Source organism: Polypterus senegalus, chromosome 2 (assembly GCF_016835505.1).
Source record: "Polypterus senegalus isolate Bchr_013 chromosome 2, ASM1683550v1, whole genome shotgun sequence".
NCBI lineage: Eukaryota > Metazoa > Chordata > Cladistia > Polypteriformes > Polypteridae > Polypterus > Polypterus senegalus.
Window position 1 is genome coordinate 100160543 of NC_053155.1, and position 16361 is coordinate 100176903.

The following is a 16361-nucleotide window of genomic DNA, read 5'->3' on the forward strand; positions in this document are numbered from 1 at the left end:
TGCTAGATTGAAAGCTGGCATAATATAGAAAAAGGTGAAAAAGGACCAAATACATTAAATGTGTAAAGCTAAGAGCAGAGCCTTTTGAAAAGGCCACAGACTAGTATCAGTGGACGAGCACAGGTGCAGGCTGTGTCAAATGAGGGTGTACTGTATGTTTTGAAAGAAATCAAAAAGTAGGCCTGCAGATTGAATAGGCTTCTTGAGTGACTATGAACACAACAAAAAAGGAAAAACATTTTGCTGCACCTGCTTGTTTCCCTCTGTTTCTTTTCAGTTCAGCTGTGCTCCATTGTAGTATTATCAAAGTGTCAAAACATATGCGATTTTGATAGAAAAGAGAAATGGCAGAAAATATGGTTAGATGCAGTAGCTGGACCAAAAGGTTGCATGTAACAATCAACAGAGCCAAACTGATTTATATCATCAATAAACCGCAGCTCACGTAAGTAGAATGTACCAATGTAATGTTTAATGGACAGTTATTTGAGCTGTCAAAAACAGTTTTTTAATAAGTTTAAAAGTTAAGATTATTCTACCCATCTAGGGCTAAGTGGCTTTGAAAAGACTAGCTATTATACCGCATTCAGTTTTTGGAATTACCATTTGTGATGCCACACATACTCACTTCATTGTGATCATGTGCTATTCTGGTTGGGGTTTTGAGAGAAATGCAAGGTTGCTAATGATTTGTTGTTTGGTACACACAAAATACAGTTAAAAGATTATTTGTCTTTGATGACAGTGCAAAACATTTTTGCTTGAGGTGATTGTTATTATTAATATTCTTTTTTTATTATTTTAAACGTTGAACGCATAACTCACTGCATTTAAACAATTTTAAACAACGTCAGCAGTCAGTTTCATATGACAGCTTTGGGAGCTTTGCACTTTCCACTCAAAGCTCCCACTTGGAAGGGTGTTCACTTGAAATTTCTCATTGTGTAGCTGTTATTTCCCAAAGCATGTGAACCTTAAAGGGTTGGGGACTTAACCAGCAGCCTTGTGCTTTATGGTCTAACATTTTAACTAGTAGTTAACACAGCCACATTTGCTATTGTTCTTGTTTTATCTGTACTGTGAGTCAACATTTATTGTAATTTAATCTCCTAAAGGCCATGTGATGTATAGTAATTAGTGAGTATAGCGCCATATATCCATCAGAAGGTGAAATAAGGTCAGATTGGAGGACTTTTAACCTTTCTAGCTCTTTATCCAGTATTTGATGACACACTTCCCGACCTCTAGCCAGGGTGGCTGCATCACCTTTGGCTGGTTGTTGGAAAGTGGCAAAAAAAGAAATATGTGATTATTGCACTGAACTACAGTTTATCACTTTTTTCTTTCTTTCATAATTCATGGTGACTTCAGAAGAAGGTCAGAGAAGAGCAGCTTAAGGGAGGTATGTGATGAAAGGCAACCGATAAAAGGACATTCATGTTTTTCTTTTAAGTCATGAAAGCATTTATATAAAGCTTTTATAGAAGTATAGGTGTGGGGTGGCTCAACAGCATCACACACCCAGGATGCTCAGCTGCCAAGGGTACTTGACAGAAGACAGTTGTATGAATCCTGGGAATCAGTAGCTGGTATATTTCCTTTAGGCAGTATAGTTGTTGAAATGATATATGCAGTGATGTAGACAAAGATGTGAGCAGTCTACTAGCCTGAAAAGAATACAGACTGGATTTAGTGTATTAGCTACTGTAAATAATTACATTAACTTGAAAATGTAGCAAGAAACTTTAAGCCTTCTAGACAATGTTGTAATTCAAAATTATAATGTTTATAAGGGCTTAATGTTTTTCAGTCATAATAGCAGTAGTACCACCTGTGTACAAAGTTGTGTGAAAATCGTACTTGCATGTCCAAACAACATGCAACACATCGCCAGTATTTGGTGGCAGGATAAACAAGAATGTGTTAAAATACAGAAGCTGATTTTAAAGAATAGAGAACTAAAGTCATCTTACCTCACGCACTCCTTGCTTATGTTCAGTTGTAGTCCTATTACCTGAATACTTATAGGGAAAACAAAAGCCAGAGAAACACTGCAACATAGTTAGCAGTTAAGTACTACCTAGTTATAGTTTGGCCTAAACTGTAATAAAATGCATGATATATAATTTTCATTTTTGATTAAATTATTAAAGTTATGTTGGCATAATTGATGTAGTTTATGTTGGCTGCCTCAGCTGCTTCACTGCTGTCTCCATGGTCACTATCTTTTGGTTATACTGGCTACAATAGAATGGGCGAAGCTGTTGTTTTCCCTAATGGCCTTCTGTGTTGACTAATATGTGTGGTACAAATAAATGTAACACACCCTACAAATCAGAAAATGCTTATTAAAAGATAAAAGTATTTGATATAAGTTTATAAAGGAAGCCACACTGAAATAAAAAAAGGAATCTGTTGTGTCCAGCATGAGACTTTCCCTACATAAATACTATGTTCACATGCTAATGAGAAATACAAGATTCACAGTAGGAAATTTCACGTGAACACCCTTCACATAGTGTGACAACTTGCAGAAACCGATGTTCCTGAAATGAACTTGCATTAGCTGGGCTGTGATGCTGATTTCTAACTATTCCCATCATTCATTAATATAAATAACATATAATAAAAATAACTAAAATGCCAGCTGGAAGTCCACATGAATGTAATGAAGAGGGAAGGTGAAAAGTTAGCACATGGATGTAAGAAAAACTGTGATTTTGAATTTTTGACCCCATCACTTTACTTTTCCTATGCAGGGAGCTCCAGTATATGTAGTTAGGTCTGGCAGGTAAAACCTACTAGAACAATTCTACTAAAAATGAGAAAGTGTCTACTGTTTTAAACAACTGATTGCACGTCAGGCTTCATTCATACTGAGCGATTCTTTTTTGAGTAGTCTTGTCCATGGATATGCATCCTAATACACACACATGCAGACACCGCTTTAAAATCCGGTTCAATGTTTAAATCTGTTATAACATGTAAATGTTGATCCTATCACAGTACTTTCACCTATACATTTAACCTTTATAGTACAATAAAATGTTTTAAAATATTGGGGCAATTTGTTTGGATGATATAATGTAAATTTTAAAACTCCCATACCGTTTTGTTACTTGTGTAGTTCTTATCTCATATTACCTTCTCAATCCTCTTTTCCTGGTGGGTGTTGTGCTTATCTAGTGTAGTTTTGGATTGTAAATAATTTGTCTAAAGTCTCATTGTGTCATGCTACCTTTATTGCTAACTGTTACAGTCCTACTCGGGTGAAATCTGGTTATTGTACAAAAAGAGGCAGAAGTCATGGAAGAATTCAGAGCTTGGGGAGGAATACACAGAAGGGCAGTTAACAGTGGGAAATTTGGAATTCTAGGAAGATAACAGTCAAATCAGGTAATGTAGAAATGTAATAAGGCAGAAGAACTAATTGCAGTCCCCTTAGGTCTAGCTAAGTAAATGAGAAGACAGTACATTGGTTGGGTGGTTAAGCAGATAGTTGTGTTTTTTGAACTTTGAATGTCTTTGACAGTAGAAAATGTGAAGAAGGTTTGGGCTTAGAAAATATTCCTGAAAGAGAAGAGATTATGAGCCACAGTGAAGGTGGTAATTGTGGTAATGATCCTGTGCCATACAGTCCAGTAATATGGGGACCAAGGGCTAATGGTGTGATTAATTCAAGAATCTGCTTGCGATTCAAGAGAAGTGAAACAGTTGATTGGGGCAGATATTCCAGAGTGACTGGATGCCTTGCTGTAAACTTTACCTTCTCTTTTGTGTTGTTTTACACGATTAAGAGTATAAAGTTTAATTTTTGGTAATGAATTTGACATTAGTTCTGTGTATTGTAGTTTGAGAAGGACACTAAGCCAGGTGTCTGCATGCTTTTAAAACATAGTATTATAAAGATGGACTATGCAATGTCAGGGAAAAGAATGAGGTAAGCTTTTAACAAAAGAGTTCAAAACGAACAACACTGATCAGGAGTACATCTTTAACCTAAGCCAATAATGATTCTGATTATGAGAAAGCCACACCACTATACAATTATCTTCAGGCCCTGTGCTATCAGAAAAGGCACTTCTCCCATCAAAGTCCATGTGATCAGGCCAAGCCCAAGTGATTCTTCAGGTCAAATGTCACATTATCTTCTTTCAGAAGCACTTTTGCCCCTGTTTGTGAAATAAACAATTTGATGTCTGGGTGCTTTGAAGCTGCTTAACAGGCACTTAGCTAGTCACAGGTCTGCTTTGAGGAAAGTGAGCCTGGACCTGCTGCTGTTCCTGCAGTGAAACAAAATATGCTTATTAAAGAGTGAGCCGATTGCCATAGCAACAGGTGGAAGAGACACAGTCCTATAGCTTTGCTGCTCCAGTGAAGAAAAAACAAATGCCTCACGCTTTTCCTTGCCACACGCACCTTGCCCGGCCATTAGGGCTAACACCTCAAGCCCCATCCCCCACAAGATCTTGTTGCACCAATGAGGTGTGGGTAACCACATTCAAAACTAGACATGGTTCAATCAGTTGATTCTGGGCCAGTACACTTGGCATACTTGCCCATTCAAAATGTGCCCTAGATGTCCTTACATCTGTCAGTCTGCTTACATCACTGCCATCTGTATCTACAGGCTTTTTTTTTTTATAGGTCAGTCTGGATGCGCCGCTAATGTCAGGGAGTGTCCTGTCTAGACTTATCAGTCTACTCACACTGCTGAGGCCTAGATGAGCAGGAGTGGTTGGCAGAGAACTTTCTAATTAATTGTAGATCAATCGGGACTAGTGAACATATCTCAGGATTGGTGTAGTCGTGCAGACAAGTGGGCCTGAAGTGTTTGATTTAGCAGTGAAAGGAAAAATATTTTTCACTGTTAGGACACTACTACTTGTTTGAATTTGTTTCACAGGGTAGGTTTACTGCATGATGTATACATTGTACTAGGACAGCTTAAAATGAAGTGACATCAGAGGCCTGCTTGTACTGTGTGCGGCACAGACAGCTTAGAAATAACTCCATACTGTGAAATGTTCCATGATAAAGGGTCTACACTTTCGCCAGCTGTTTCCTTTAATGGCAGACATTTATGTAAGAGCCAGTCCACTGGGCAGCACCCCTCCCATAGCTACGCTTGACACTGTCGCCTATTGACTATGGCTCTGTTTTTTTAAATCACAAAGTTGCTAGTTCATTCGCCACTAGAGTGTGACCCTGAAGAAGCAAATTAATCTTTCTAACATCGATTTGTAAAGTTATTAATAAATGATATAAAAATGTAAGTTATTATGGTCTTATAAGTGACTCGGGTAAAAAAAAAAAAAAGTCTAAAACAACAACGTGAATATGTGACTTTTATTGTTCATAAAGTTTACTTAACTGTTTAGCTTTTCTCTGTCAATTTTGTTGCTATTTCCTGCTTAATATTTGAGACCTGATAACTGAGATTATTTGTTGTAGTAATGTCATTTATCAGGCAATTGCAGACTCGCTGTGCTTGTGCACCTGCTTTGACTCCTGATCCTGTGCCATTTCTGCTCAATACTTTCATCACATTTTTCTGATAGCCTCCTGATGACGTAATGTGAGTCTTTAAATTGCTCTGGAAAAGGGATGTGTCCCCTGAGAAGAACTGGTGTTCAATTCCATGTCTTTTGTTTCATAATGTTTGGAAATTTGAAAGCTAGTAAAAGCACTTGCCCCGTGTGGACATTATTACACATAAGTACAGCACACTATGGGCTGCTGAAGAATATCCTGGAAACATCGTGTTAAAGGCAGAATTGAACTCCCTGACAGTATGGCAGTTCATCACTTGGCTTTTTGATTTTAATATATTCTATTCAATAGGCATGGTACAGTGGTGCTGTGGTAGTGCTGCAGTTCAAGTTCGGAATGCTCCCTGCGTGGGGTTTGCATGTTCTCCCCAAGTATATGTATGTGCTCTTTGGTTGCTCTTGTTTCCATCATAGTCCATCGAAGACATACAAGTTTGGTGGATAGGAGATACTTAATTGATGAGTATGCATGTGTGAATGTGTGTTTGCCCTGAAATGGTTTGGATCCTTGTTTAGAGTTTGTTCCTGATTTGTACCCAATGCTTCTTGGGATAGGCTCCAGCATCCCTGTGACTCTGCTCTGGATAAGCATGTTTTAAAAATGAATGAACGTATTCAGTAGGGTAACTTGCTGATGCCAGTGCCCCTGTTACAAATTTTAACCTAACTTCCATGTCTTTGAAATACTGGAAAAGTTAACAATACACGGAGAAAGGGAGAACATGCAAATGTTACACACACACAGTGATATAGCTGGGATTCAAACCATAGTCCTGGAGATGGGAGGCAGCAGTGCTTCCCATTATACCAATGTGATACTTTAAGTCAGCATGAAGGAGAGTATGTAAAATAAAACAAGTGTGTCATCACCAGGCTTTATGACAAAACTGTACTTGCAAGTCCAGTTCCTCAAATATACAACCTCAGAGTTTACTTTGAAACCCTTATGGTATTTTTTTATAGCCGCAGTGAGCTGATGTACTCCATTTTGACTCAGCTGTGTGCGTTCTTTAGATCAGATGCCTCCTGCTTGCAGGTCAGATTCAATTGCTGTTTGATATCTTTTCTTATCCAGTCAGTTAACCCCTGTGGTTGGGCTAGCATACCCTTACTTAGTCTTACTCAAATTTGACTTGGCAGTGGTTAGAGTATCTTGAGTCTTTCACCACTGGCTAGTCAAGCAATGCTTAGACATGCCCTCTAAAATTCAGGACCCTGTAATGTATATGAGCAATACAGTGTCACTTATCTTCACCCATTGCTGAGACTGCCAGTCCAATTGTTTTGCCCTTCCTCAGTAAGGACACAGTCAGTGGGCCTGTCTGTCTGTTTTGGGATTCTTTCTGCAGTTTGTGATTTCTGTGACTGTGTGTGTGTGTGTGTGTGTGTGTATGTATGTAAAGAAGCCCTGCAATGGACCAGCACCAGTGCTCCTGAGAGAGAGGCTCATTTCCTCTTAAATCTGAACTGGATTAGACAGTTTAAGAATGTTATATTATACTACTTCTGATACCATTTAAGTGAGCTAAGCTTATGGCCATTCGGGTATAATGTAGTTGCAATTTTAAATTATTGCACATGTAATTAAAATGAAGGCTTTCTGCACTTGTCCATTATAATATTAAGTTCTAATAATTTGTCGATTTACATGTGTTGTGAAGGTAGTGTGTATTGAGCAGATGCATAGTAATTATAAAAGTAAGGAGAGCATTTTTTCTCCAGTGCCTTTCCCATATTCAAAATGCATAGTTGTCATCATTAAAACAAATCTCCTTTTTTCCCGTTGTAAGTCACAATCCTCTCTCTGTCAAAACAGATGAGACACAGTCAGTCAGATGTGTTGTTTTGCCATTCAGGATTCAATTTATTATTAACTATTACCAATTCATCAGACCAAGCATTTTATTAAAAGGTTTAATTTGATGAAAGGTTAAAGTGAGGAAAGCTATTCTGAGATGTTTGAAAATTATGTATAGTCATTTTCAGTTCTTGGTTTAACTGAAATCGTGTGTCTCATGCCTGGGACTATTGGCAAGTACTTTTAAAACAATAAGCTTGAATTCTAATTTCAGGCTGTTGCACTTTTGTGTCACTTCTTTATTTGTAGCTCTACTGCTTAAATATATGTCAGATTGCACAGGATTACTATAAAAGCAACATTTACTTCAAATGGGTAATGCCTTGGATTTTCAGCACATCAGAATTCAATTACTATAACCTTAAAGAAATAACATTATTGCTCATCCTGAAATAAAAACAAAGAAACATCTATTGTCTCAGAAGAGCAATTCTTGGTTCAGTTTATTTGGCTACTTTGTAAGTAGGCCTTCAAAGTTTTGTCACTGGTTTAATCTAATTTCAAAATATCATCAAGTATGGTATAGTACAAGGTTATGGTTTACATGTGTTCTGTTCATTTTGTCAGGGTTCTCAGATGCCTGTAATTGATGAGATATAGAGATGGTGGCTCTGTGTCTCATGAAACCCAACAATTTGCCCTCCTGTCAAATGCACAGTTGTTCATATGACCTGAAAGCATTCTTAATCCCCTGTAGCAGCAGTATAAGCTTCCTAAAGTCATTACAAATTGATGCTGTATGGCTGTCTTTTTTTATTATTAGCCAGGCCAGGAAGGAATAAACTGCAATGTGTGTACACCCAAATATGAGCTCTATGCATTTTGGGCTGCAGCTTTTCAATTTCACTTTTTGATAATTTATGACTATGTATAATATAATGTGTGTGCACATTGTGAGTGGTTGTCTGGTAGGCCAGCAGTCACCTTTGGAAAAACTGGTGAAAGTTGAAGGCATTAAAACATATAGGTCTCTCTTAGCCCATACCTTAAAAAGGAACTCATACTGGTAAATGTAGTGGCTTCTGAGTCCTAGTGTGAGTAAATGGCCACCAGGGAACAGTTTGTCCAACATATGTCTAAATGATGCCCCAGGAGAAAAATCTGAAACTTAGGCATTATAAAAAGTGATAGTTATTGGGAGGCTGGTGAGATTTCAAGAAAACTTACCCATCCATACAGGAGTTTCTGTAGTTGCCAGAAGGAGGTTATGCCTGATCTTAGATTTCATTCCTGGAAAGGTCATGAAACCAAGTAGGCCTACAGGCTGTCCGTACCTCCACTGAACTTAGGTTTTGGGGCAAAGGTTTGACTAGGAAGGTGACATACCTGTCAAAGTGATGAGGTATTATTTAGGAATTAAGTGGAAGAGTTCTATGCTGCTTGAGGCACTGTGTCTGTGGATAGTGGGTAAGTGGGCAATTTAACTCATCATGGACTTGAGCCTGTTTAACCAGGCCCAGTGGGGCAGCTTTCTTTTGTTGTCTGTTAGCTTGCTTTGTTACTTTCTTTTGATTTTTCAACCTTTTTGTTTTTGTATAATAAAACACTTTTTGACTAAGTTTAGGTTTTTGCCTTTGTTTGGTCTAGGTTAGGCTGGTACAAAGAAGTGGCCAACATCACATATTGATTAAAAATATACACCATTAAAAATATACACCAGCTAGAACAGTTTCACATAGTAATTATGTTTCAGGATGGAATGTTAATATGCTGTAATTTTTGTCACAGTTCAGCACAAAATATTCTTTTAATTTCAATGCTACAAAATTTTCTGAAGCTTGCTTTTCCCAGTGGACTGAATTTTCATCCATTTGTCCACCACTAACTATGATAACTAGCATATTACACTGAACTGCATCAGACATCCATTCTTCTATATGGCTGCTAGGAAAGTGGGGTGCCCATGACCAAGAGTCTCTTCATAGGATTGACAAGATTATTTTTAAGACCCTCAAGGAAACCTTGGGGAATGCTCACAAAGACGCAGGGCAAAGTCAAAGACACAAAGATCCTAATTTCAGATGTACTTAATATGGCTTTGTGGCCTCTAGTTATAACATTTATTTATGCCATTGACCTCAACGCACAAACTTACTCATTTAGTATGTATTGTAAGTGAAGGAAGGTTTAGGACAAGCTGGTAGCAAAGGCAGGATTACTCCACTGCATACTGAGAGCCTGAAAACCAAACTGTTTCATACCAAAATATGTCTGCAGTGCCTTGAAGATCATGAAAGCAAGTGGACGTATATGGTTGTAATTTGGATCTGGCTGAAGAAAATATAGTAAAAATGAAGAACAATTTCCCAAGACAAATTGTGAATGGCAGAACAAGGTTGAATCATCTGGTTATGTCAGGAATGCTTGCATTTGTGTAATTTCCATATTACACAAGTCAATGGTTTGGAAGTGGTCCAGTCATTCCAAATTTTTTGTTTAATATTTTTATACAGATGTTTCACCCTGTGTGAATAACTAATAAATCTTAAATGCCCAGGCGCTTTTTATCCGCTCATTTCCCAAACCTGCTTATACCAGTTACTTCCTAGTCTCGGGACATGCAAGCCTTATAGTCTTAAATAAAAGGCGCAAGAGAATATCTTCGGACAGCAGCACACCCAGAGCCCCAGCACCGAGATGACTGTTTGTGTTGATCTCCTAATTCACATAAATATCATCAAAGTACACTTTGTGAACTTCATATTTATTCAGGTGATTTGAGCAGTTGCTGCTTTATGTGATTTATGGAGCTTAACAGACCACAGCTATTTGTATCCACTCCAGCAGCCACAAGCTAGCTGTTTGCCGAGGGCTTGGGGCCTTTGTTGTTGTCTTTTTTTTTACCCCTTGGAAATTTTGAGAATATTAGTGAAGGCCACCCAAGCAGGAGGAAGAGTGCAGTGGATTCTGGTGATCTTGGGTAAGTTTTTAGTTCAATCGTTGCACTAAGACAGGATGGTGCTTTTAAAATCTAGCATTAGAAAAAATTTTGAAAACAAACAGCTGATAGCATGAAGACTTGAAGCTGTGTGCCACTGGCCGGTGAAGAGTCAAGTCATAAAGGGGATGGCCAGCTGCTTGCTGTAGGTCACTCCAGTATGGCAAACTGACTGTTTGCTGAAGTAGGCCCAGATCCTAGGGAGTGAGAACAACTACAGTAGGTAAAGTAGAAAGGTACTTGGGAGCTCCTTTATCTGGAAAGGGTGGACCTTGAGTAGTGAAGTGCATGGTGTCCAAAACAGATGGGGAGCCAGGGCTATGGAGACAGCAGTGATGGACTTGAACTTAAGAAGTTAAATAGGAATGAAGTAAATCTGTTATGAGTGTTCATTTTTAAGGAGATTTTACTTATGGAATGGTGATTGCATAATTTCTTTCAGTGTTGGGGGAGGGGGAGAACCAGTCAGATATTCAGTTTGTGTGGTCAAATGATTTCTTTTAGTTAAATAGAACTGAGCATCATAAACATAATAAGAACCTAAATAATCAAAATTAGAAGACTATCTCTGCTGCTGTGATGTTCCTAAGTACTTCCAACTTGGTTCACTGTAGGAGGCGAGATACTTAAAAAGAACACAACAAGATGATGTGTGTGTGTGTTTATATATATATATATATATATATATATTATAAACAAAAAAATAATGAAAATATCTTACAATCTATGCAGCCAGCCCGCCATCCTCTCTGTCTATCACACGTGTAGCATCCTTGCTGTTTTACTTTAAGAAGTCTGGAGCGCATAGTCACCTCTTCACCATTGCCGATGGTGACCACGCATGGTGCACATTGGGATTCACAATATGCAAGCAAGTCTGAAGTGGATTTCTGTCTTGTATTGTAACTTTACCTTTTATCTTTGCCAGTCTCTAACAATTGACAGTACCTACAGTATCTGATGTGCACAATGAGGACAGCAGTGCTAAGCCTTAAACAATAAGGCACGGTTTGTAGTTCTGAGTAACTGAGGTGTGATCACGGTGCAGTGTTAATCAAACAGCATACACAAAAAAACACAGAACAAAACAGAAAGGAAAGCGAGGAAGTGAAACACAAGATGGCACCCAATGTCTTATCTTACTGCTTGTTTAAATTGTTCACCTGATCCTTCTGCTTTAAAAAATATCCATCATCTAGCCATTGTACAAATATTTACCAAAGAAAATAAAATTGGAATATGAACAATGCGTATTTTTTCTGACTGGTATATTTCAACACTTTATAATGAATCTTCTAAGCCAGTACACACAAATGAAGCTGGGGCACACCTAAACCAGGGTCTGAGAACTCTAGTTCATTTATGCATGTTCACCAGAGTCAGACTACTTTTAAGGTGAAAGTGATAGATTAGCATCATATGGTCTTGTCTGATTTTGTTGTAAACCAAGAGGAACAATATGTTCGTAATTTTAAGAATAGCCTGTGTCATTTCAGTAGTGACTTTTAAAAAACACTCAATTTCATTAAAATCTCAAGTTAGAAACCTGAGTGCTTCACTCCAGCTCCCAAGGATCATGTTTGCCCACCACTCTTACATTTTCATAGTGTCCCCTTCAGATGTAAATGAATTTCTATTTTGTTTGCCTGTCTAGAAATTTGAGAATTATAACTAGAAGGCAATCTCCAGGATGCCAAGAAACCCCTAAGTAGATCTGCCATTTGATTAGAGCTCATTAGACAACTAATAAGATGCTGATGTGTTAGGTGCACGTTTGCCATACCAGTTAGTCTCCCAGCAGTTATGACTTCATTGAAAGAGGCGAGTTATCTGGAAGAATAATTTTCACTACATTATTTATAATATTATACTGAGATATTGAATAAATTGGATTATTTTTTTCTGCAGAAGGTCTTTGTGAAATTAAGACCTACTTGGATCTATGAAATGAGATGACATGAGCAAAGAAGTACTTTTCTTATGTGGTTCATTTTGAGGATGTGACTTTGCTTACATTTAGGTAGGCACAGTACGTAAGACAGTACCAAGAACACTTCTCCTCCTGTGAATGCCATCCAAGCTTGCAGAAATATCTTATTTTGTTGTAATAAACAATTATTGTCAATATTGTACCCCACTGTCCACCAATTCATGTTTTTTTTTCTTCTTGTTTCTTTGTTTTGCTCACCTGGGCTGTTTTACATATTGTATTTCCTGGGAATACATCACTATTAAATAGGGGTTCTATTTTTCCCTGCACTCTGCTTTTATTTGTATATCTTCCCTCAATTGACAAGCATATCCCATAGATATTGTATCTGCTCAAATGGGGGCTTTGTTTTTCTGGATGACACATCAGCCCCCATGCATTTGAGCTTTATTGCACCTTGGAATGGATCCTCTGACTTTGGCATCACCATAACTCCCTTTTGTGAAAGCATGGCCTATTAAAAACTCCCAGCAGTGACATATCTACCAAATGCCCCTCAGCCATGCCATGTGCAATTGTGTTATCATCTTAAGTCTGTTACAGCAAAGTCTCTGGAATAAAAGTTGATGTGTACTATTATCAAATGAGTGCTGTTTCTTAGGTCACTTCAGATTTCCTTGGATTCATCTACCAGGTTAATCCTAGTGTGTATGGGGAAAGCAGCCAGACAAACTCTTAAGGTAAATACAAATGCAGGTGTTTGTCATCACAAAGCAGGTCAGAGATGTCTGCAGACTTGTTTGATACAAGAAACTACCATCCCAGTGGCTCAACTGGGGCAGTGCAGTCAATGTGGCCTAGTGGTTAAGGTAGTGAACTATAAAACATGAGGCTGTCGCATCATTTCCTGCTTTCTGGCCCTTTTCCTAGTGTCTTAAAATTGCAGTGTTGCAACTGTAAAAAATATATCTAAGGAACTATATTGCTCTATGTTGGTAAAGCTCCTCAGCTCTGAAAGGCACTAAAATTGACAATACATTAAGTGCACACTGGGTGTGTTGTGTGTTGATTCTTCTGAGTCTTGGAGCTGGGTATTGGTTAGTACTGTTAGAGACAGCCAAAGTGCATTCTGTCCATTAAACAAGTTGCTTGTTTGTACTGGTGTTTATGTGACTACTTTACATTACCTTTCTCCTTAAAGGTAATAATGTAACTCTTGTCTGTAGATTGTATGCCTTTCAAATTAATTTTAGTCTTGAGTGTTTCCTGTAAATGGTGTGTCAATATGGTAAAGGACCTGCTTCATCTAGCTCATTTCTCATCTAATTGTAGGATAGTTTGGTTTTGGGCTAGGTGGTATTGTTCTATACAGTATCTTGGGGGCCTATCCATTTTACAACATGCGTCATGCATATATTGGAGTTACCAACATATTCCTCCAAAAGGAGAAGGTTATATGGAGCATTCCAAGTGTGTGTTCCATGGGGGTCATTCATAAAGAGCATACAAATGTTGGCACGTCATAGGGGTAAGCACCATTTCACTTTGAAGGAGGGTGGATTGTGGAGTTCTTGCATTTTGTATCCCAATAATGCATTATTACACAACAGAATCATGGGAGAACAGGAGACTGGTGCTGTGTTGGGGACATGTCTTATCAAAGCGGGCTGACTGCAGATAAACATATTAAGAAGGACTTCCATAAAACAGTCCCTCTCCCCCTGTTTCAGTAGGACGCCCTTTCTAGATGTGGTTTCTTTTCATTTTCCATACCACAGGACTGGAGAGACTGGTCACAATTGTGTGTTGGGGATTGTGCTCATCTGATTTTCCCCAATTAAGGGCAGCACCTGCTGGCTCCTGATTGTCACTTTATGTTTTTGCAGGATATGAGAAAGCATGTCATGATGACCCTATTGGACACAGAACAGTCTTATGTGGAGTCCCTTCGCACTTTAATCCAGGTAGGCATTGACATTACTTTAAAGAGCCTGCTGATTCAACATTTTCTGTTACTTTACTTTCTTGAAAGTAAAAGAATGATAACAGCTTTTCCATAAGTGTTGTAGTTTGAGAGTCCTCTGTGTTTCCTTTGATGTGAAATGTGAATGACTAGTTAGATGTAGGAATTGTGATCCAGGAACATGCCTCATGTACTTTCCAGGCTTGCCAGTTTTCAGAAATATCTTATCATAGTTATCAGTTAATGTCAGACCTATGAACCTCATACCTTCCTGTCTACCAATTCTTGCCTCCATTTATTTAGAATGATGACAGTTTTCATGACTTCAGAGTTAATGCAGCTGCTGCTGTGGATTTCTCAGTTTGCATTTTATAGAAAGGCCACTTAGACTTAGTTTGTGTTTAACTACCCTTCTTCCAGTTTGCATCTACCCCTAAAACCATAACCTTTACTACTTTGATTTCCAATGTACAAAAATTGAAATTAAACAGAGTAGGTATATCTACCTCTTCCAAACTTGAAAACATTTTTGTGTAAGAGTAGTTTCAAATATTTGGTGTTCTTTTTTCCCATTTCTAAATTCTGAATCAAGGGTTTACATGGATGGCCTGCACATATTGAGTGTCACATTGTTGACATCTTTGGATGTATTTGTTTAATTATGCTGGTTAAAGTTACATAGTAACAAATACCTTTACAAAACAAAGTCTTAATTTCATCTCTTAGTGTTGCATTTTTTGCAAGGCCTTTTGTTTGAAGCTGGTCATGATACTCTTTATGGGCTGCTCATAGAAAAAAGTGTCTAAGCAGTTGATTCTACCCACCAGCATCCTTAGGTTCCATTTGCCTGGCATGTCCAAAATACTGGATCACAAATAGCGACCTTCAACTCCACTGTTTTGACAGCTTTACACTTTTCTCTGTAAAAAATGCTTTATAACAGTTTTTTCATCACTAACTTCCACTGTGTCATCCATAAGCAGGCAATGGCATAAATGTGTTTCTTTTATTATTATGATTTTTTTTTTACCAGTCCTCCTGTTAGGCTGCTTGGTTTTAAATGACCCTTTAATTATTTTTTTCTGCTACACCCTAACACATCCTTATAAAAAGTCTGCTAGGTCTTAAGAGAAGTCTCTTTAGGGTTGCTATGGCCTTCTTGTAATATGAAAACTAAAATTGCACACAAAAGAAATGCAATAATTTTGATGTATCAAATCATTCACTTAAATTTCAAATCACATATTTGAAGATACAGTGTAACTTAAGGGGAAATACATTAAAAGCAAATAACAAAACCACTGGTCACACAAAATGTTATGGGAATCTGAAACAAACCACTGAGCCCTTCACTTGAAGCAGGACATCTGGATAAGATATTGATATTTACTCATTAGCTATTGAAATAAGCTTGACACAGAGAATGATCTCGTATTGTTTTTAAAAGTAAATAAAAAGACATATGTTTATTACAACTTAAGCATAACATCTTATGATTTGCACATTATGCACCAAATATAAATTGACTATCCTGTTAGACCTTTGAACTGCTCCTCAAAGTCTGTAGACTGGTATGAGTCTACTATGATTTTGGTCAAAATTCTTATTACAGTATTATCTAGTACAGACAAATCTGTGACTACCTGTTGAAGCTCATCGAGAGAATGCCAAGAGTGTGCAAAGCAGTAATCAGAGCAAAGGGTGGCTATTTTGAAGAAACTAGAATATAAAACATGTTTTCAGTTATTTCACCTTTTTTTGTTAAGTGCATAACTCCACATGTGTTCATTCATAGTTTTGATGCCTTCAGTGAGAATCTACCAATGTAAATGGTCATGAAAATAAAGAAAGCACATTGAATGAGAAGGTGTGTCCAAACTTTTGGCCTGTACTGTATATATGTATATATGTGTGTATATATGTACGTATATATGTGTATGTATATATGTGTATATGTATGTATGTATGTGTGTGTATATGTATATGTACAGTATGTATGTGTGTATATATGTATGTATGTATGTGTGTGTATATATGTGTATGTATATTTGTGTGTGTGTGTGTGTGTGTATGTATATATATATATATATACAGTGGGATGCAAAAGTTTGGGCAACCTT

General features: G+C 37.7%; 1 protein-coding gene across 1 annotated transcript in view; it reads left to right on the plus strand.

Moving 5' to 3' along the window:
* The window catches only part of LOC120523196 (rho guanine nucleotide exchange factor 17-like), a 277419-nt gene that overhangs the window by 139064 nt on the left and 121994 nt on the right, over nucleotides 1-16361 (plus strand). Inside the window, exon 2 of the mRNA XM_039744253.1 lies at nucleotides 14165-14242. Within this exon, the coding sequence (XP_039600187.1) occupies nucleotides 14165-14242 (78 nt within the window). The remainder of the gene's footprint in view (nucleotides 1-14164; nucleotides 14243-16361) is intronic.